The sequence below is a fragment of the Scophthalmus maximus genome, chromosome 17, assembly GCF_022379125.1.
Source record: "Scophthalmus maximus strain ysfricsl-2021 chromosome 17, ASM2237912v1, whole genome shotgun sequence".
NCBI classification, from domain to species: Eukaryota; Metazoa; Chordata; class Actinopteri; order Pleuronectiformes; family Scophthalmidae; genus Scophthalmus; species Scophthalmus maximus.
The window spans coordinates 11,442,501-11,464,491 of record NC_061531.1 but is presented as its reverse complement, the minus strand read 5'-3'; the positions used below and the strand labels follow the sequence as shown (position 1 = coordinate 11,464,491).

The 21,991-nt window shown below is 47.3% G+C and overlaps 1 protein-coding gene across 2 annotated transcripts; it reads left to right on the top strand.

The window, feature by feature from the left end:
* Nucleotides 1-1,056: 1,056 nt before the first annotated feature.
* Nucleotides 1,057-21,414, top strand: pdgfab (platelet-derived growth factor alpha polypeptide b). 2 transcript variants are annotated; one of them, XR_004785962.2, is made up of 7 exons: nucleotides 1,057-1,766; nucleotides 3,035-3,131; nucleotides 7,838-7,966; nucleotides 9,162-9,352; nucleotides 17,595-17,721; nucleotides 18,334-18,458; nucleotides 19,088-21,414. XR_004785962.2 is itself a non-coding variant. In XM_035615540.2 (6 exons), the coding sequence occupies exons 1-6, from the start codon at nucleotides 1,704-1,706 to the stop codon at nucleotides 19,099-19,101; spliced, it is 621 nt and encodes a 206-aa protein (XP_035471433.1). In that variant the 5' UTR covers nucleotides 1,063-1,703; the 3' UTR covers nucleotides 19,102-21,414. The 2 variants fall into 2 exon arrangements, 1 of the variants encoding a protein (XP_035471433.1); XM_035615540.2 differs by lacking the exon at nucleotides 18,334-18,458 and having other exon boundaries at nucleotides 1,063-1,766.
* Nucleotides 21,415-21,991: the final 577 nt, after the last annotated feature.

Genomic DNA, 21,991 nt, shown 5'->3' with positions numbered 1-21,991 from the left:
AATAGTAAAGATACTGCATTTGTTTCACATTGTTGGTACCATCCCAAGGAGAACTTCACTGCCCTATTAAAATAGTTGGATTAATTACCCAACCAGCTGCTGCAGTGCCTTCTCCACGCAGCGTTTCCAGCCACAGCGCCCTCGGGCTGGCCTTGTGCTATGTGACCCGGTTGAATGGACAGGGCGGAGGGCCGACCACCTGGCTGGCTGACCTATATGGCTCGCCGCTGATTGTCACCTCTGGCGGCCGCTGCCTCTGTCTGTGTCTCCGCTTCTGTAGGTATATATGTCTTGTTTTTATCAGGCCCTCGGGCTCCTCTCCCAGACCTCCCATAGCACCACGGCCTCCAGCTTCCTCGCGGCAAGTTGGGACCAGTCTGCAGTTGACCTGCAGTTGACTAGTTGTTTCCTGTGACCCAAAGTCATGCCCACACATCATATCCTCATCATAATTCTTTGAGCTATATATGCCAAGACATAATACATAAATGGCTTCTTCTTCAAACTTAAAAAAAACACAGAGAGCTTGTGTTACCATCTCATGAGACATCACGAGTCACCACCACCATCACTACCGAGAAAATTATCATCATCCTTTTAAACGTCTGTCTATAGCTTATTCAAATTTAGACACATCGTGTAAATCATGAAATACCCTCAGCGATTTATGATAAATCACTGCGTTCTTCTGCTCCCAATACTTTATTTTATCTGTACCTTACTTTTTAATAAGGCAGGATGAGCAGAGCATATTTTCCTCATGATGGGCAGCAGATCCTCGTCCCCTTTGTCTCACTTTGTCCAAAGTCATTAGTCAGTTTGACATCATTTCCAGTCACTGATAGTCAATATCAGTAACAGCCTCAATATCTGAATGGGCTCTCTCTCTCTCTCACACACACACGCACACACACACACACACACAACCACACACACACACTCGGTGGCTGAGGGGGGGATGGGGGCATGCTCTTGAGTCTTAAATCATCCCACCAACCAACCAGCTCCCTTCAGCTGAATAGATGCACGATCGCCGAAACGCGAGGGGAGGCGCAACGGGCACGGAGCTGCTGGCTCTCTATATTCAGAGGCTCGGGAGGCTCTGACTTCATTCACCACTCAGTCAAGGAGCTGTGCAGACCGCTGCGAGACGGGCTCTGGATTGCACTGCGCGGACAACTTTCTCCCTGGTGATTTTCTGAGAGGATCTGTTCGTTTGGATTACATTCTCGTAGGGCCGCCAAATTACTGTCATAGGCAGAACAAGAAAAGTAGCCGTGCGTCTCAACACTGTCTAATTCCAACATAAGAAGGTGGAGCAGTGTTTCTGAACCCGGGCAGAAGTGCGAAGCCCGTTTGTCAGAGGTTGAAGGACAAGTGCAATGCGTGTCAGACTTGCCTCTTGGGATTGTCCCACTTGCGCCTGAGGAGCTACATGTCGCGCTGCCGCGCAGAGCCCGCTCGAGGGGACCGCGGTCCAATGTGAATAACCAGAGTCAACTTCCAGCCTCCTCGGCTTTTCTTCACGCCGACAAGCAAGTGCAGCACGGAGTGTGAGCGAGCCCGCCGAGCAGCTCTGACACCCCGCTCTCTCGCCCCCCCTGAGGGGATGGTTGTGGATCCTCGGGGCCAAGGAGCGACTCTGCGGCTCCTTCAGAATTGCGCATTTTTCCTGTTTGGTCTTCATTCAAAATTAAAGGGAGATGAGAGCCGCACTTTGTCACTTCCTGCTGTGGACGGCGTACCTGCTGCTGGCCACCGCTGAGGTAAAGTTCCCGGGACGCCGCACGGCCACAGAGGCACACACCGTGGGGCCATATGTCATATGCGGCGCTTATTATTCCTGCGAAGGTGCAAAGGTCCCAGGGAGCGCGCGTTTCTCCAACAGCTCCGCATCACACGCAACTTGATGCCCAGAGAAAGTAAACTGCAGAGCAACGGTTCTGATTTGAACGACCGTAATACGGCTTGGAGATAAGATTACCAGAACGTACTTGACATAATGGAAAGTTATCATTTCTTCTTCTTCTTTCATTCGAACCAACCAATATTCTATCCAATCGGTTTCATCGACGCTATTTAGAGAACAGTGTGAATATACAAGAGTAATTTGGGGTTTCAGAGTGAACCAGCAGCCCCTCTCGGCGTCAGTGACCGTGAGGGGCTGCGAACGCACGCGTTTGAGAAGCAACGCGCTCGGACGCGGAGCCACATCGCACTTATGTCTGGCTTTTGTGCCAAATCTGTTTGTAGCCCGAGCCAAGTGGGCAAACCGTTTCGGTTGGGCTAAGCTTTCATGGGAACCGTTCCGGGTTCAGATATATATAGATATAGATATATATCTATATATATAGCCGCACTGTTTCTGCACGGTTTGCTCAACCTGAGGTGCGCGCAGCTGCGCAACAAGTGCAGTGCTGTGCGCTTCACATGGGCACGGCGCGTCACGACCCATAGCACAGTTCCAGCTTCCCCAGGGGAGACAGAAGGTTTTGAACGTTGTCGCGCTTTTACGCAGTGGAAGACGATTGGTACTTGTGACATGATATTTCATTCAAAAGCAGCACTCATTTTGACACGATTGCATTTTTTTGTTTCTCATCATGACAAGCCTTCCCAACAACGACCGTCCCGTGTGCCCGCTGCAGGCGAAGGAAGTCGTTTCATTCTAGAATGATGTGGATCAAATGAACCAGAATATGCTGATCAAATATGTCATTTTCCCCCTAAAGGCATGCAACTGCTCATTTTCAAAGCAAACGTAAACTGCATAATTTCTCAAGGGGCGTTCGGCGCAAACTTTTTTTTCTTCTTTTTTTCTCTTTTGGACGAGGGGGGGGGGATGTCAGACCTTTGTGTTAGCTGGCACATAGTTGTAAAAACAGTTCTGGCACTCATCTTCCTGGTGGATTGTTTAAACTCAGCGCGGTTATATACACACACAAGACAAGCAATTACACGTTACACGTTGTGCCCCCGACCCGACACACCTCTCTGACTCGCCTCTGTTGTCTGATTTCTTTGCCCCCTGAAGGAAGTGGAGTTTCCCCAGGAGCTGATCGACAGACTGTCCCACAGTGAAATCCACAGCATCAGCGACCTCCAGCGGCTACTGGACATTGACTCCGTAGGTAAATTCTGCCTCTTGATACTTTTATCAATGGAGCTGAGTTATATATATATGTGTGTATATACATACATATATATATATATATATATATATATATATATATATATATATATATATTTATATTTATATTTATATTAGTAACCCTGGTGCCCTGTAGATGTCCTGCACGTGTGTAGGAGACTGCCATCGTCCATGGAACAACACAAAATTAAAACAGCTGCACTACAACTATATCAGCACCGTGACATAATTAGCTGTAAAATGATGCTCCATTGTGAAGTCACCTTCAAAGACAAAGCACTCTCGCTCGTCACCTGGAAAAAGGCACGTGAACGCAAAGAGGCGGCGTGCGAGCGCTCAGGGATCACGTCACATGGTCACGATTACATACGCTTATTCAAAGGTCATATCTAAAAACGTCATGAGTGGGAAGCATTTTGCCCTCATGGTGCTTTACAACGGCCACATGTTCAGCACTTTGGCTTTTATGTAATGACGGATAAGTGTAGTAGTAGTTCTGAAACGCTTGTGACGACGTGATGTTAGATAGAAAGTGGACATGTGAGAGAGTTCTGTTGGCGAGATCTCAACTCGTTTGACAGCTATTGACAGTAATGCTGTCATCATTAATGGATATGGTGAATACATTAGATGTAGGGACTTGAACAAAGAGAGGAGTTCCTGTTGTCTTGGCACATTATGCTGATCCCATTCAGCGGGGTATCGGTGAAGTTATGGCTCCTGAGAGCGAGCTTAAAAAAAAGAAATGCCCGTGACTGCGGCACCGCACAGGAAATTACTGAGGGATCTGTGCACCCAGGGGAGCTGCCAAGTGCGGCCCTGGCGTGCTTGATAAAGCCAGTATCCGTTAAAGGTGCGTCCACTTACTGTACATGTGACAAAGGTGGACTTTCACTGGCAGGCATTCATTTGCACATATTCCTTCAGCCGCTCTTGCTGCAATCTTGCTGGCTTCATAGCGACATACAGTAAGTCACATACGCTAATCACACACTGTTTGTCGCCCTGTAAACAGAGAGCACACAGGTCAGGCAGGTTTCTTCCGCTTTGTGTTCTTGCCGGCGCTGCTTCTCCCGTGGCTGCATGGGGACCGGCCTATCTCGGACCGTCTCAGATTCAGTTACAGGGGTGCAATGGAAGAAGCTGTTTCCCCCCACATGAGCCTCTATTTACACAGGCTCTAGTCATATGTCATGTTCAGGGCTCTCCTCCGCAGATTTGTTGATGGAAATAGGTAATTACTAAATTTGCTTTAACAGTCCCAGCTGATGAAGGCCACCTCACCGGTCATAGCCCATTAGCTGCCTCAAAACTTGTATTCAGCAAAGCAACATTAGGGCAGCTCTGTCACTTGAGTCGTCTTCTGTGTAACCACATCATTGCTCTTTTGATGGACGCGTCAATTAGGACTAATAGCCCCTTCATCATTAGTGCGTTTAATTTATTAGTTCACAACCGAAGCAAAACTGCACTCTACATCAGTAATATTACCCCCCCCCCCCCCCCCCCCCCCCCCCCCCCCCCCCCCCCCCCCCCCCCCCCCCCCCCGTTATGCCGAGCCCAGAATAGATCCCTGGAGCGCCTCTAGCATGAGAAGAGGTGTTTATAATTGAATTAACATGTCTTTCTTCAAACAGAGGAATGCTTTGCAGGGTAACAGTAGTAGGCTGATTATTATTACGAGGACATAAATCTGTCCGAGGGCCAGCTTGGCGGCCCTGGCCAGCCCATTAAAAGACCTCTGACGCCAGCCAGAGGGGTATTTTCGGAGCTTTTGTTGCGGCTGGTGAGGACAGTGAAGCTACCAGTATAGGATGAGCTGTGCGTGGCATAGGATGGCAACCAGTGAGGGAGAAAGGAAACGCTAGGATAGATTTGTTTACTTCTGTTAAGTCATTCACCACATTGGCGTCTGAAGTATTTTGTTTCAGAAGTGTATGGATCTAGACAGAGATTATCATTTTTTTTTCCCCCCCGAGTTGCACTGGGTTGTTATTATCTGAGATCTCTGTCAATGGAAGGAAGACTGTATAATTCAGCCTTCAAGTTTGGATGTGTCAGGACACTGGGAAGGCCTGCAGGGCATATCTAGTGGCTGTGTGTTTGATTTAGTGCTGCTTTGCTCAGCGCCGGCCTGCCTTTGTTTTTCAGTCCATGTGCACACGTCTTGCGAGGACGGTGTCTTGAGCTCTGAGTGACAGACGAGATGACCCTGCTGAAGTCTGCGAATGGTTGTCTGGCCCCTGAGGTGCTCCCCTCCTGGCTTTTCCTCTTCTCTATCCCCGTCGCTCTCCTAAGGCGGCCCCCCGGCCTGCCTGCTCTTATCTCTCCCAGTGAAAGACTTTGACAGAAAAGGGAACCTGACTCTTGGCATGGGGTGGAGGTGCAGGACGGAGCTGGATTCTGGAGTTTGTGTTCCCGCTCATGCTTTACTCGGAACGGCTGCAAGCTGTTGTGTAATCGGCTATGTTTTTGACAAGCCGGCCGTATGTCTACCTCCTGTACAGTTGGTAGCTCTTCCTGTGTACCTACAGTGTCTTACAAACAAAACAAACTTCAACTAACGTCCACTCAGCAACTGTTGACAATAAAGAACCAGAAGGAGAGACAGATGGAGCGAATTGTGGTGACACAGCAAGTACAGGGAAGAGGAGAGATTGGAGGAGGCAAACAGCGAGTAATGGCAGGATTCATTCATTTGCGAGTCACAAAAGTCTGATTCACAACTGTCCTCCTTTTTCTCTTGTGTCAGCTCGACCACCTTCGGTGCATGTTATCACTTCTCACTTGGAACCAACAGAGAAGCAAACTCCTCACTGTGCATTTCCTGTCTCCACCTTTATCACTGACACCCTCTGTTTGATCTCTCTTACTTTATTTCTCTTGTCTTGCCTCATTTTAGTGCACAGAAAAACACACACACACACACACACACGCACACACAACAGAGAGGTCCTTTTATTGTGCTGAAAAAACAACAAGTCTGCAGTCCATGAAGGACTTCTTTATGTCCTCCCTCCTCTTCTCCCTTCCGCTCTGACACAAACTGTCTCCGGGTGGCCGGCGGTGTGACGCTCTCCCTCACTCCTGTCCGTTTCTGACAGGGGGAGATGAAGAGAGGGATAGGTGCTGTAGGGTTTGAGAAACCACAGTGGGTGTTCTGTAAGTGACCTGCGGTGTTACAAGGTTGTTAGGTAGACTTGACAGTGCAGTGGGTGTAGGTGTGTATCTGCACGTATAAGTCATGCACTAGATAGAGTGTGTGTGACATATGTACAGTGTGTTCATGTGTGTCTCTGTATGTGGGTATACTGGCCTCACAGACTTATAGCTCAGCCCTTTGCTTAACTCCTCAGCTGCAGTCAACGCTTCCTTTCTGTGGACCCTTTGGTTCTGGGTCACTGGTCGTCTGACTGACTGACAGACTGACTGAGTGCACGAAAGGCTGGAAGGAAATTCCCTTAACTCTCACTGAAAGAGTGATGTTGGGTTTGAAACCTGTCAGACCTGGGAAAAGGAGGCATCCAAACGCAAATAAACAACCAAATCCCAGAGGTGGACCAGGTATAGAGAAAATCCCTTCAGACGACTCTGCTCAGAACACAAAGTAGCAGGAAGAGGGGAATGTGTTTGCCTATGGCTAAGCTTTGTTGGGTAGGTGTGCATTGGGTTTTAGCATGTTAAGCAGGATAATGAGAGGGGTTTGCGTAGTCGTGAGTGTCTGTTTATGTTAATTGTACAAGTGTAGGTGTTCTCCAGGTGGGTGGGTATCCTGTACATACAGACAGGTAAGACCCACCCACTTAGCAAACACTTCAGACTCTGCTCTTTGGGAAAGGGCAGTATCCTTCGAACAAGTTTTATCATTTTATTGCTGCTCTGGCACTCTTCTGCAACTCCTCATATTCTGGGTGGGGACCAAAACAAGCAAGCTTTATCAGGTGACCATGACTGTACATTTTGCTGAGCTGGCCATATTAGACTGGAGTTAGGTAGTCTGCGTCGCAGCACAGCAAAACATGTACTTTTCCAGGCCACGGAATGATTGAAAAAGCAAACATTTTTAAAGTTAATGAGAGATGCAAACCCACTAATTAGGTGCAGGTATAATGGCGGCTGAGTACCACCTGTCAAATGACCACTTTAGCCCCATGTGTGTCTGAAAGCTGGTTGTTTGTGAAGGCGCATGCTGACTCACCTGCATCGAGATACTTTATTCCTGCTGGGAAAGTTTAGCCAAATGAGTGCGTGAGGCTGACACACAAAGCTTCCAGTTACTCAGTGGTCTGTGTAAAACGGTGCCTCCTGACTTTTACGCTGTGTACCCTCGACTGTTTACCTCAATTTGTGATCATCAGCAGTCGCCTGCCTGTCCGCCTGCCAGGGAACCCTAAGCCCTCAAGGGTGTTACATACAGCGCAAGCAACCACTAGGAAGTTGCCATCTCATTATGGTTGGGTGACTAACCGACTCATTGTTAGTTGTGGAAAATGTATATAAAACATCAATAGCGGATCACACACAGCCTTCTGCGGAGGCCAGCCAGCGGCCCACCACAGTCTTTCAACACCGTGAAAGCGGTTACAGACTCATAGCGTGTTTACTGATTGAATGAGCCTTCTGTGTTTGTTTTCGTCTCTTCTGTGTGTAACATCATTAATATGGCTGCCCTCTGTTTTCGATGAGGTACGGGAAACGATGTTATCGAGGAGCCCAAGCACCACAAACATCACCAAAAGAACTACTCCCGTCATCATGGTCACTACAATGACCTGAAGAGCTCCCAGCTCCACAGCCGACGCAAGAGGAGCATCGGTAAGACCAAACGAATACTACAGCATATGAGTCATGATAACATTTAGCACTATATACATCACAACTTGGCTCACAACTTATTGCAGTGTCATAATGCCCTAAAATTAACCTCTGGCTTAAATATCACCCCTGACATGTGAGTTCCAAGGAGATGAAACCGATCACTTTGCACTAATTTCTAACAAAGCTAATGGTTAGTGGCTTTCATGTGGCTTATTTTGTGGATAAAAGGAACCATAATGAAGACGTCTACCTAGTATTTATGGCAATGAAGGAATCATGAGAAACAAGTCTGGTGTGTGAGGTTGAACAGGACGTCTGACATGTAGCCTTTTAATTGGCCAGAGGCTTGGAGATCTAAGACACACGCGTCAGGAGAGAAATATATCCTTGAGCGTGGAAATTCCAGGCATTCAGGGTTCAAGTTGCAGCCTGCCTGGGCTCTCAGTCAGATTTCTTCATAAAACGCCACGCGGTACGATATCTGATCGAGGCATGAAGAAAACCATGCAGTGTGCCATCTGTGTGTTAAGGCTTCTTGCTGCGCAGCATTTAAAGCGATGCAGGATCAAGTGGCTGGTTGCATTTCATGTATGTGTGCTGCTGTGTGCCATTAGTGAATGATACAGAATACCTATTTGGCAGCTGACCACAAAACCCTCACATTCTGTGGTTCAATGGTATCTTACTGTACTCTCTGTCACAGCTTTAGGTCGGAGTGCCTGTTGGGGCATTAAATCTGAAATGAGGGCTTACTGCCTTCCTCTTTTCACTATCGCCAGCGGGGTCAAAGGTCATTATTAGATTTCCCACTGGCAGACATAAAGGTTTTCTGGCCTAGTCATGCTGCATTAACCCCAGTGAGGCCACTGAACAAAGGAGCAGTTTCTTTGTGTCTCACTGACTTGATCCCAAAGCTCCTTAGCTGATATGAGATCAGCTTTTTGGATAGCATGTCTTCTTAAGAGCCTTAAAGCAGGTTGGGTGTGATCTTGGCTAAGACAAACAGCTCCCACATGAAGTGAGTCATCAAATAATCAGCAGTGAAGGAATGCAAGAAGCAGCTACGTGGGCAAAAAGCCGGATTAAAACAATACAATCAGCGTGCGCTCGCATTCGGGGAAATGTGTCACTGAACGCTCGTGCAGACCAAACGCATTTACTCAACTCCTCCCTCTCCTTGTCCTTCTTGCAGTAGAGGAGGCGGTGCCAGCGGTGTGTAAGACGCGGACGGTGATCTACGAGATCCCCAGGAGCCAGGTGGATCCCACGTCTGCCAACTTCCTGATATGGCCGCCCTGTGTGGAGGTGAAACGCTGCACGGGCTGCTGCAACACCAGCAACATGCGCTGTCATCCTTCCCGCAAGCACCACCGCACCGTTAAGGTAAAACACAAGCACCTACAGTATAGGCCGTCTTTCAGTTGGGATGACCTGCTAAAAAAGGTCACTCAAAGTCCTCACTGCAACACACAACACAGCACGCTAAGCCTTCCACACACACGTATCACCATCTCCCTCTCAGCAGGTAGGTCAATCACATGCGAGGTGAGGTGAGGTTGGGTTGACCTACCCTCCTTCACACGTCTTTCCTACCTTACGCCTTCTTTCCTTTACAGCGCCTCTGTATTTCACACTCTGCTCTGAGCCATCTTGCCCACTGCTCAAATAGTGGCCACCTGACCTCTACTGCCCTTTCCCCTCTCTCCTACACTTTGAGCCAATCACAGCTCGGCCTTTCCCACGATAGACAGCGCGGCTGTGCCTGGAGCGCGGGAGGGTGGGAGGGAAGCAGAGAGAGGTTGTTGGTAGCTTCAGCCGGGACATCGGTTGAAGGCTCAACCAGAGAGGGACGCTCTTGCCAGATACAAGACAGAGAAACGGGCGTCTGTATCTTGAAAACGTCTGAGTGTCACTGGTTACTGCGTAGGCCGGTTTGTTTGGCCCTCCGTCTTTTCAGGAAGCAGGGAGCCCGGAGGAAAAGAGGTGCCAAAGGGAAAGAGACAGGAATGGAAGAGGGGGGTTGCACTGTTCTCAGAAGCTCTTTGGCATCGCCAGCTTGAAAACATGTCCCTCTGCTCAGGATCAGAGGAGACACCGTGGCTGGAGTTGAGTCGTATTTCTGCTGTATTTACACTACAGCCTGTTAGCCACTGCACGGCTCTCCTCGGAGGTATGGGAGTTATGTCCCCTCTTCTGTAAGAGTGAAAAGACAACTGGAGGATAAACAGGATGGCCTGGAACACTCTGACTATGTTTGTGTGTCTATCTATGCACTCTATTGACTCCGCTCTTTAATCATTGTGATCATGCCTGGCCATGGGCACTGGGACATTGCTTTCTCTCCTGCTCCTCATGCTGCTCTTTAAAGATGCCGCCTTGACAGACCAGCAGAGTGATAAAATCAAACCAAACCCCGCCTGCTGCTGCCTCCTTCCCCTTGGCACACTGGCACAGGTCAGGGAGATTTTTTCAGTATGGACAGGAAGACATACTCTCTGACCCCCCTCTTTTAGTCGTACAGTCGAGACAGTAAGACTGCACTGACAAGACGGCCATTGTGGGGCACAGGGCACTGCATCCAGGGCAGAGGGTTTATGGTCAGAAATGCTGACTCACAGTGTGGTAAGAGAGTCAAGCTCTGATATACAGCACAGCCCTGTCTGTCCGTCTGTCTGTCTGTCTGCATGCAAACTCGTCCGTCTCTCCGTCGGCCAGTCGGTGTCTGTCAGCCTCAATAGGAGCTCTGTCTGTGATCACAGAGACCAGGATGGATGGAGACTCGCCATTTTAGCTATTACTGGAATGCTGCGATCCATGCGACGTTGCCCGTGTCCCCTTCATGACACTGGGGAATTCATGCGCACACAGACTGGAGAAGCGTGGTGGGCAGGGGTTTCACGGGTGCCGTTTTTCCATGTGGTTGCAGCCGCGGGTGATAGGGGCTGAGAGGCGCTGCGTCCCTGGAAAAGGTCGTCCGTCAGAACTCCCTCCGGCCAGGAGACATTCACCACATTGTGTGTGAGAAACATTGTTTCATGCCAAGTTTTTTTTTTTTTTTTTCTGTCTCTCATTTCAGCAGTTAGTCTGAATAGGGTTTCAGTTTGTGCTTCTCCCTCCATTTATTAGAAAGCTAAAAATGTTGCCTGTCTACCCAGGGCCCGACTTGTTTTGCTTCTGCTGGCCAAGGATGGGAAAAGAACACATTCACTGTGTTTCTTTCCATCTCATGCCACAATGGATTTGTCCAAATGCACCTTTAGTTATTTATTCCCGTCCTCTCTTTCTCTCCCCGTTTCCTTTTTCATGCTACGGACCCAAAAAAGAGAACGGGTCTGTGCAGGCCCTGTACTGTACAAGCCTTCAGTGGCAGAGTAATAAAAAAAAGAAAAAGCCAACTTGAAACAGAACTAGCCTGAGGGAGGAGAAGAGGGAGATATTTAAGTCACTCTTTCGTTTTCTTGTTCTTCCTTTCCCCTCCTCTAACACTTTCTGAACTTCGTTTGCACTTTTCCCGAAACTTAATTTGTGTGCAAGCAGTTAGCATTAAATCGTTTTTGTGTCTATCTGCATGCCTTGGCTTGAAAACGACACAGTAAATGGGAACGGTGTGAAGATATGCGTCTCGTCAGCCATGGGCCTTGTTCACATGCACACATTTTGACAAGTCACAGTAGGACCGGCCCAAGTGTTCCTGATGACGTTAACCATGGATCTCTTCTATTCCACAGTCCCAGTAATTCATTTCATTTGTCACACCTATGGTTTGCTCACACGTGACGTGTGAAAATGTGTCGTCTGTGAAAACGGTCTATTTCAAGCTACTTCTGTTTTGGGAATGAGACAAAGAGAGGGCAAACCCGAATTCTTAATGAGTAGATTTATGTATTCAGTCTATCATCCCAGCATTCCTTGACTCCTCCTTCACCCCCACCTCATTTTGCACTTTCATAGACACCATACGCACTCCCTCTATCTCAGCATGCTGACGCTCCCGCTTTGTTTTTTTCAATCAAAGTGATTCCTTCACATCCCTTGGTCTTATTTCTCTATTTCCCTAAGGCTGGCAGAACACTGTGCCCATTCTTCAGTGTTATCGTGTTGTTCGAGTTGATGCAATCTTTGAAAATGAGAGTAAGGGGCATTTTGATGGCACGAGGCAACTTATCTATTTGTCCTCTCAACTGCTCTCCTCTGGTCATCCCTCGCTCCGCTCAGCTCTCATATTTTAGTGCGTCTCTTTAATGTCTCTCTCTGTCTGCCTTCTCCAAGGCTTGGTCGATGAACTTGTGTGCAGGGGTGGAAAGAGATTTAGAAGGAGATCTCAATGTGCGTGTGACTCTGTGTGTGAAATCTAAATGCCTCTCGGTTTGTTCTTCCTATGGGGTTGAGTAAACAGGCCACGATACAGGGAAAGAATGGAGCTGTCACTCATGCTCGCACTCATTAACTCTTCAGGCTGCTGCAGTGCATTTGGATCTGTATGTTTATCATATTCCCCTTCCTCATCCACACATAAGCAGATACAGGATTGACTGCAGTACATGTGATATTTGTGATTCACACCAAAAGTGTTCCAGTAAATGATGAACGGCAAAGTCAATAGCAGTTCAGAGGCTTTACGTGAAAGAAATAAAATCAAAAAGAAAAGAGGGAGAAAGTATAAATGAACTGCTAATCATGCCTTTGAGTCTCACAAAGTATATTTAAAAAATCACTTAATTACCCAATTTTCTGCTGTAAATTGTATTAATGTAATGTGATTTTCACACTATTTTTAAAATCCTGTAATTTGTTCTATTCGGGGAGTTGCTGCGACTGTCATTGCATTCATGAGGTGCCGTGATCTAATCAGTGTGGAATAAATTTGCACACAATACTGTTCAGTTTCTCTCGTTTGGTCTGGTTTGGTAGCTGGAAATTCTGATGCCCCTTGAAGCATAAGTGTTTTGCAGAGGTCGGAGCGGGTTGTCAGTGCACATCTGTGTAAACCCGAAAAGGAGATCGTTTGTGCGTGTGTGTGTGTGTGTGTGTGTGTGTGTGTGTGTGTGTGTGTGTGTGTGTGTGTGTGTGTGTGTGTGTGTGTGTGTGTGTGTGTGTGTGTGTGTGTGTGTGTGTGTGTGTGTGTGTGTGTGTGTGTGTGTGTGTGTGTGTGTGTGTGTGTGTGTGTGTGTGTGTGAGAGAGAGAGAGTGCACTCCATGCTGTGGTTCGTAAACTCCACCGCAGCACGGGGACAAGGCCATTTATGTGAAGCGGCAGCAAGAGGAAGACGGGCGGCAGAGTAATGAAGTGTTGATGGCTGCTGGATCAAAGTTTAGGCTGACAGCGGCCGGGCGGATATAGCCACAGTGCTGAGTGTGGGGGTCCACACATCTCTCTGCACTGACCCTGGCCCTGACCCCTAAACACACACACACACACACACACACACACACTGTGACAGTTACCTCACTGACAGAGGGTCAGACCCGGGTGTTGGGGGAAGCAGTAGCTGTAGCCCTGCGGTTGTGTGGGACCCGGACTTATGGGGTGTTTCATAAATAAAAGACAGTGTGACGGTGATACAGTGAGCGTGATTTATGATCGTCTGAGGGGTCCTGCGGATTACGAGAGGGGGGAGGGGATGGGGCAGACGGGAACGAGGGGCCTCCCTGTTTGAAGTCCCTTGCAGCTGTGAATTATTTTCCCTTTGATTCACTCAACTCTTCTACTATATGAAGAAGGGTGAGGGAGTGCGTGGTGTGCACGGCGGGGGGTGCAGGCCGGGTCAGAGACCATGGGAGCGTCTCGACCAAGCCAGAAGTCGGAAAGTTTGGCTACTGCTGCACCAGCTGGAATGCATCAGCTCGAGCAGGAAAAGTAGCAGCCGTATTTTAATCATATTTTGCTTCATTTCTGTATTTTCATTGACTCCTCCTCTCCTGTCCTCCCTTTCAATCTTACCCACTGACTCAGTGTTTCGTCTTCAGTCTTGGAGTCTGATTGTCTGTTGTATGAAATACTTGTTCACTCCCTCCAAACTCTCTCTGTCTGTCTCCTGCAACAGAGCCATCTCCCACTCTTTCATTTTACCGTTCTGTCAGTCTCCGCCTGTCTTTTTCACTCTCTCATTAAAAATCTTATTTACTTTCCCCTCCTGTAAGTGCACAGTGATGTCTGTCTGTCTGCAGTGTTGTTGTTCTGCGAAGACACTGGATAGAGGGAAGAATATAAGTGGACAGATTACACATTCTTTGTGTTCTTTGATATTTGATATTGCATGATGGTTCTTTCGATCTCGATGAGGGGTCGGGCGGCACAGCACACAATGTGGTCAGGGGCAGACAGATATTCACATCTGGAGATACCTTAATGTGTGTGTTTGAGAGACAGAGAGAGAGGTTTGGAGAGAACGTTGTGCCATGAAGTGCATTTTTGGCATCGCGAGCCTGTGTGAGGTGACAAATGCTCTCCTCGCTTCCTCTCTTCTCCGCACACCGTCTGTGATGAGCCCTTCCACACATCGCCCTGAGTGTGTTTGTGGGAGGGTTGAAGCAGCGGGCAGCAGCAGGTTGTCGAGGCTGTCTCTGTCTGCTGTTCAGTCTGCGTCTTCTGTGGTTTGTCCTCCTCCTCTGAAGATCGTCTTGCTTGCGTCTTCTGCGTGTCGTTTTTGTCTGCTTCTTCACACCGCTCCTCCGCAGGACTTTCTGCACCCCTCTCCCACTTGTTCACAGTTGTAGCAACCAGAACATTTTCTTTTTCCAGGGAACAAGCTCTGAGTGTCTCCCTTGTCTAATTTTTCCTCCTGGCAGATGAATTGCCACCCCACCCTGCCACCTTCCACCCCTCCATTCTACAAACACTCGCACACATTCTGGTTTATTTTTGCCCGATTCTGTCACTGTTCCAGCTCACAACAGTGCACATCCACATCCTCGTTGTGTTTTTCTTGGAAGGCCGGAGTAAAACTTTCCCCCTCCATCATGCTCTCATCAGTGCTTGGTGCGTAGGGAATTCCCAATTAATCCAAACGGGACAATTGGCTTCACACAGAGCGCTGTGGAGACACTGAGGACAAACCGAGGGGGTGCACTTCCCAGAGCCCCCTGCCTCACCCCGAAACCCCTCTGGCTCGGATATCATTCCAAAGCCACTCAGGGGGACTTTTTCTCAGGGCCCTGGCTTTCTAGGGAGTTTAGATCGGTTTGATTTATACAAAGAGAGTGTGGGGCCCCTTGTCGTAGCATGGGGGTCTCCTCTGATGTATGTTTTATGTGGGAAGTCATTGACTCTGGATAAGAGGCCGGTGTTCTCTGTATCGCAGTGAAGAAGAAACGGCTAAATATATGAAGGAAAGGGAAATTTAATAGGGATGTAAAGTATAAGGAATTGTAAGAGTGAATGTCACAATTCCTGTAAGGTCAACACTTCTCCATAACATGTGAAACAGGAAACTAGACAGAAAAAGAGAGTGTTTACAAAGTGGGCAGAGCGCCGGCAGACTGAGAAGTGTTATATAGCACACTTACACACATTGACAGATAAATATAAAAGTGTGAGTGCTTTTGTGTGTGTAGTAACTCCTGTAGAGAGTGTTTTAACCCTGCTGTGTGAGGGCCAAGGAGACAGGCCTACTGCTGGGCCTCCCATCAAGGGGGCCCATCGCATTGCTGTCAATAGCTGTTTGTTTCTCCACAAGAAATTGGGTTTGTGTGTGTGTGTGTGTGATAGTCAGCAGGATCAGCCTCGGTTATAAATGTCAGACATGGCTGACTCCTTCGGCTTCCTGCTGGCTACTTCCGAACCCCCCTCACCTCCGAAATTTCTCCCGTAACCAACGGCAGCGGGGCCGTCTGCACAAAGAGCGGCGTCTTTCAGCTCTCTTTCTCAGATCTGATCTCTTTCTAAGTCAGATAATTCGATTAAATATTTGCAGGGGTTTCTGGGAAATTCGTGTGTCATCCCGTGATGCGTTTCGATAACTTCTCTATTATCTATCCTCTCAGTGTTAGTGTCAGTGTTAATAAATTTCCCTAGCGGGTAAGCCAGACACCAAATGTTAATGGGTAACACATGAATGTCATTTAATGCTAGTCATGATCATGTTCAGCCCCTCCTCCCCCTTCCTTAAATAACCCTCTCTGTTTGCACACACACACACACACACACACGCACACACATTCCCTGATGCGAGTGATGGTCCACCTTCCTTCTCTCAGCTCGCTCACTCTGCCGTTCTATCATGGCCTGATAACAGTAAACACACCGCCTGCTAACCCAGACACCATTGTCCTGTGTTTGCTCACTGCATACTTCCTCTGCTTGCTTACCCACTTTTCACTCTCTCTCTCCTTTTTTTCTTTTTTCTTCTCCCCATCGAAAAAGAAACTGTTGCAAGGCAGCAGCTTGGTATGTTATGCTATATTTGTATGTTCATTTGTCTGCATGACAAATTCAACACTGAGAGCCAGCCTTGGCGTTATGCCATCACAGGATAGAGCAAGAAGGCCTCTCATCAGTTTTGGCACTCTTTCAACGTATGTGTGTGTGTGTGTGTGTGTGTGTGTGTGTGTGTGTGAGCGAGCCTCATGCTGACTGCAAAGCCGTGTTGTTCATAACACCAGCGAGCGTTGGGGAGATGTCAGCCAATATCCTCCGCTGTGCAGTGACCAGGAAGATAGGTGAGGCAGGGGGATATTGTTTCCATGTGGCCCCCAGGCCCTCAATGGTGGATGTGGAGGTTACCTGCCCTTGGCACTGAGATCAGAGAGGAACAAGCATGTGGCCACCTCCCCTGAATTACACAACAAGACCGTCATAACCTCCACACAACCTTTCTCTGTTCAGCTTTCATCTAAGCTTTAATCAACATACCCTATTCATAACCCTCCGAGGATTGGTCTTTTTCATTACTAGCTGTTGGGTGGGAAGTGGAGGTCAGCCCTGTTGTGTTAAACTGAGAGGGTGTGTGCCGGACTGAGGGATAGGAATTCCTGTGTTAGACTGGACGGGCTGCTTCCTGGACTTCTACCGCTGCGATCAGACTATTTAAATGGTATTCCATTGCATGCACATATTAAGCAACACTTTCCCTAAACCATGGAGAAATAGTAATGTGGTTTAACACCAGCTTCCATGTCAGGACAAGGAGTTTAGGTGTGTGTCTGTCTCGATGTGGATGCTCCGTGCCTGGAGCAGGGTGGGATCTCCCAGCCTCTCTTCTCCCGCCAGAGTAAACCTTCTCAGGGTGTTAGGGCGTACACTCCCCCCCCCCACCACCCCACCCCACCCTATCCTCCATCTCTCCTTTCCCATTGTTTGAGATTGCTTGGACAGAGTCTAACACTGCATTCAGTATATACACATTTGATCAACAGCCCATAGAGCACACAGCGAGCGGAACTCAATGCATCACCCTCTGAGGAATGCTGCCGTCACACATCAAACACAGCAAGGCAAAGCGATGGCCGGGTCCTTTTTTTTTTTAAACAAATCGATTTATGAAAGAGTCATCAGTCACGGTGCTACGCCTCTTGACGCTGGCGGTCAGGCAAAAGGAGTGCGCATTAATTGATGACTCTCTCCAAAGAGTAATGGCGGTGCCGGAGCTGGCTCTGTAGCTAATCTTTTCTCTCTTCCTCTCCTCAGGTGGCCAAGGTGGAGTATGTGAGGAGGAGACCCAAGCTGAAAGAGGTCTTTGTGCGGTTAGAGGACCACCTGGAGTGTGTGTGCACGTCACAGCATCATGTGGTGGAGCACTCAGAAGCAGAAACAGGTAACAGTGGCCATCAGATTGGTTGTAAATCATTGTTGTCACAGATATTGTCCCAGCATTGACAAATCACTCTGAGGCTGAGTTTGATGGCTGAGTCCCACCCTCATCCCTGTGTCATCAGGCATCGTCTTGCTTCCCTCCCTCCCTCATGTTTGTCTGATGGTCCCTCTCTGTCTGGCCCCTTGGCTTTGCACTGAATGACCTTTTTTCTATCTTGCTTCCAAATAGACAGACACATCTGTGAGGTGGCCTGCTATTGCAAAACTGTAAAAGCTTGTGTGTTTTGCGCCTTGTTAGAAGAAGATGTGTGTGTGTGTGTGTGTGTGTGTGTTTGAAAGTATATGCGAGTCTGTTAAGGAGAGGGTGTACAAAGGCTGCTTGGCATGACAGCAGGTAAATCGTCCAGTGCCTTGATCTGAAGCTTTTCTCTCCCTGGGAGCAGATAAGTGTCGGGATGTGTGCTGATAAGGCATCTGAAGTATTTATAGGGTGTCATATCTTTGCACTCTCTGCTTCTGTCCCAGGGCTGTTGTACCTCTTTCTGTGTCATAAACCCTGCTTCTTGCTTTTAACCCTCCTTCCTATCCACCCTACCCGACTTTGTGTTTTCAGGCCACCGTAGGGCTAAAGGTAAAAAAAGGAAACCTAAAAAGCTAAGGCCCAGCAAGGATTTATTGGCGACATAGTAAAGTTGCACTCATTACCCAAAGTCCACTGGAGAGCTGTGAGGGGAACAGGTAGGACTTTAGCACCGTGACGTCTTCTCGCCATTTGGCTCTGCACTGGCCCAATCAGGGCGCAAAGAGGTTATGCCAATCACCGTCACAAATCACATCACAGCCAATCAGCGTGAGAAGAGGGAGGGCTACGGAGTACCATGCTCTGTGCCCCCAATGCTGCATGTTGATTGTGTGGCCTGCTGAGCATGCACACTGCACACGTCTGCTTTGTGTCACCATGTTGTGATTGTGTGTGGTTGTCTGCACTGTTTTTGTTGTGTTACACTGTAAGACGACACCCACTGAATGTCTTGCTGTACGTCTCTTTCCTTGCTGCTGTTATCGTTCACCGTGCCGTGTTGGCAACACCAATATTTATCCCATTTCACCACTGCCTGTCACTAAAAGAGAGACGTTTTTGTACCATCAATGTTGCAGGTTTTGAGATCTGGATAAAAAATGATGCAGAACATTGTGGGTCCTGTTTGTGTGTGTGTGTGTCAGCTTGTTTGAATTGCATGAACAAATTGAGGCAATTGGGCACAAAATGCAGATAAAAAATGTTTTTACTTTTTCTTTTAATGATGTAACGTATTGTGTTTGCAAAATTGGGATACTAACCCAACCATTTGCTTTCTTTCCCACAGTGGACGTGAGGTGAGACCAGTCAGAACAAGGGACTTCGGCGTGGGAGGAACCTAAGTAGAGGATGTCATCCAACACGAGGCCTGCCCTGTTGTCCTCTTCCCCACTGCCGTGCAACCTTCGTTTAAAAACACACAAACATTTCTGTAAAGATGAGAGACAGAAAAACAGACAGCCGACAAAATACATAAGATGCCAAAGGTGCTTTTTTACATAAAAAAGAAAAAAGAAAAAAAAAACCCCCACAGTGATGAGGACTTCCTCTGTGGTACCACACCTACCCAGACAACTGAACCCTGCCAATGATTCAGAAGAAAAGGAGACTGTGGAACTTGGCCAGGGCAGAAAGAGGCCGAAGGGAGATGATGAAAGGGATTTGTGTTGAACATTTGGAGCGACTTTGTTTGAACAAGATGTGCAGCAGAAATGACCATAAAAACCGTTGTATCAGGCTTTCGTGGGAATCTGGTGCTCAGACTCCAAAACAGCAGTGGATGTCCTCCAGCTGGGCAACATTAAAGTGCCCTGCCCTGTTTAAATGACTTCTGCATACACAGGAAGGAAGAAAGAGAGATAAAGGAAAACAATGGAAAGTGCTGGAGTTATGGACGTGTTTTATTTTTTCAAAAGACTCTCTGTGGAGCATCAAACAATTTGAGTTTTTGGATGTTTGCTCTGAGTTAACTAAAAAGTCTTCTCCGAGAACCCGGGGGGTCTGTGACTTTTTCCACCTGCTGTGTACAGTTAATTCTGAAAAGGATGCACCGCTACTTACAAAGTATTTATACATGTGGACATTTGATTTTTGTCTCTTCCAGCGCAAAAGAAAGAAAGAAAGAACAAAAGTTATGTTTTTATGATTTTGGAGGCATGCAAGGGTCCTGTGTGGTCCGGTTCTTTGTAACCATCAGTATCACAATCTCAATGTCGTTTCTCTTTGTTGTTATTCTTGTCATCCATGTTTCTTATTATATTACAGTATATCTGAATGATGTCAAGTCTTGTATATGGTTTGGATATATGTGTGCAAGGAGGAGATGTGAGAGTCAGTACAGGAAGATGCTTTATTTTTGTTATGAAATATATTATGCTTACTTGTATCCAAGCAGGAATTATGTTTAATTCTTTTGTTGTGGTTGAATGCCTGTATTTAATCCATTGGAAAAGTTGCAAAAATATGGGCAGGGGGTGGAATAGACAAGGGGAAAAAAGGTTGCCAGTGCTTGTTAGTGTGTGTGAATCAGTGTGTCACAGCTGTGAAACGGTGGGACAGACTGGCTCAAACATGGAAACTTACAGCCATGATAAGCATCCCTTTTCAAATTCTTATAGTAACAACTTTGTGCATGCCAACCACATAAGCACATGCATATACATGGTGGGAAAGACAGGGTGTGTGTGCGCACATGATTTCTCTGCTAAGTGATGCTATTTTTAATTCATATCACTATGACGTTGATAAGGAAGATGCCCGCCCAGTCTACTTCACAAACACACTTGTTGTGCCCGGAAGGAGCAAAGTCCACCTTAAAGTGTGAATGACCGAGCAAAGCAAATCGACAAGTGCATGAATGGGCTCCTTGTTTAGCCGGTCTTTACTCCTCTGCTGACAGGAGAACAAATCTCAGATCGCTCCACCCTGTGGAGGGACTCACACCTTGTGCAGCCACATACCAACAGGACAGATGATGATGGGCGCTCAGAGGTGGCCTGAAAACAGCCCAGCGCTGGCCTGAACGACGAGTGACCCCGCTGGAACAAACAATTACTTCCTCACCAGTTCCTGTAACGGTGACGAATGTGTAACCAGGCCAACATGGTGCAAAAACAACGCTCGTCGTCCACCCCGTGTTCAAAAAGAGGAAGTTTGACAGAGATTTTTGTGTGAAAGTCGAAAGAGACATAATGGACTGAAACATGGATGTATCAGTAACTGCTGAACCGTGAACATCAGATCTTTTACGCGCACACACACACACACACACACACACACACACACACACACACACACACACACACACACACACACACACACACACACACACACACACAAAGAGCCCACATGAATTAACTTCCATCAGTTGACTGGTGCTATATTTATAAGGCAGATTTTTCATCACTGTTCACGTTCACATTTACATCAGTGTAATAGTTTTCTCAGTAAACCAGGGACCATGCTAAGAGATATTTGACGGAAGAAAATGCCATTACACAATGACAAAGTCTTTACTACTTTTATTTTGGGCTTCCATTGGATAAATACAGCAGTAATCATAATTTATATATTTATGTTCTCAACAATAAATATATTTCTGCTTATGAAAGTGTTCACTGGATGTTGAGTCCCATGATTTGCTTGTGATGGTATTTGTATAAGTGTAATTTTCTGCCACTTGGGTCTTTCAATCAAGTACTGTTTGGTGGTGTTGTGAAGTAGCGTGGGAGCTTGTTAGGATTCCTCCAGTGTTCGAACTTTGGGAGCTGACTTATCAGCAGGGGGTTCCCCCCCTCCAGAACAAATGGAAACGGTGATTAAAATCCGTATGAACACTTGAAAAAAAGTAGTTTTACATTAAAAAAATTATATTTTTCATGTATGTTTCTGTTTGCCGGACCAAGGACGTCGCTGAGGGTTTGTGAGCCGAGCTGTCACTCATGTTTGCTCAGTTTGTTTCTCTGATAACTTAAGATCCAGATGTGCAGTGACCAAAATCCTTCATCTGGTTAAAATACAGAGATAAAAACGACCGACATCTAAAAAAAAAGGCAAAAAACAGTGGCTTGAAGCTGGATGAACAGTCAGTTTTGACCACTTGAAGACGACCACAACACTGTCACGAAGGGGATATAATGCCTTTGACAGGCGACAATAAAACAGACCATTCCAGTGATCGAAATTACAGATT

Bases quoted from the DNA above. Each gene is read 5' to 3' on its own strand.
- pdgfab (XM_035615540.2), top strand. From the start codon at position 1,704: ATGAGAGCCGCACTTTGTCACTTCCTGCTGTGGACGGCGTACCTGCTG. The intron at 3,132-7,837 runs GTAAATTCTGCC...GTTTTCGATGAG, and splicing joins ACTGGACATTGACTCCGTAG to GTACGGGAAACGATGTTATC. The intron at 7,967-9,161 runs GTAAGACCAAAC...TCCTTCTTGCAG, and splicing joins CCGACGCAAGAGGAGCATCG to TAGAGGAGGCGGTGCCAGCG.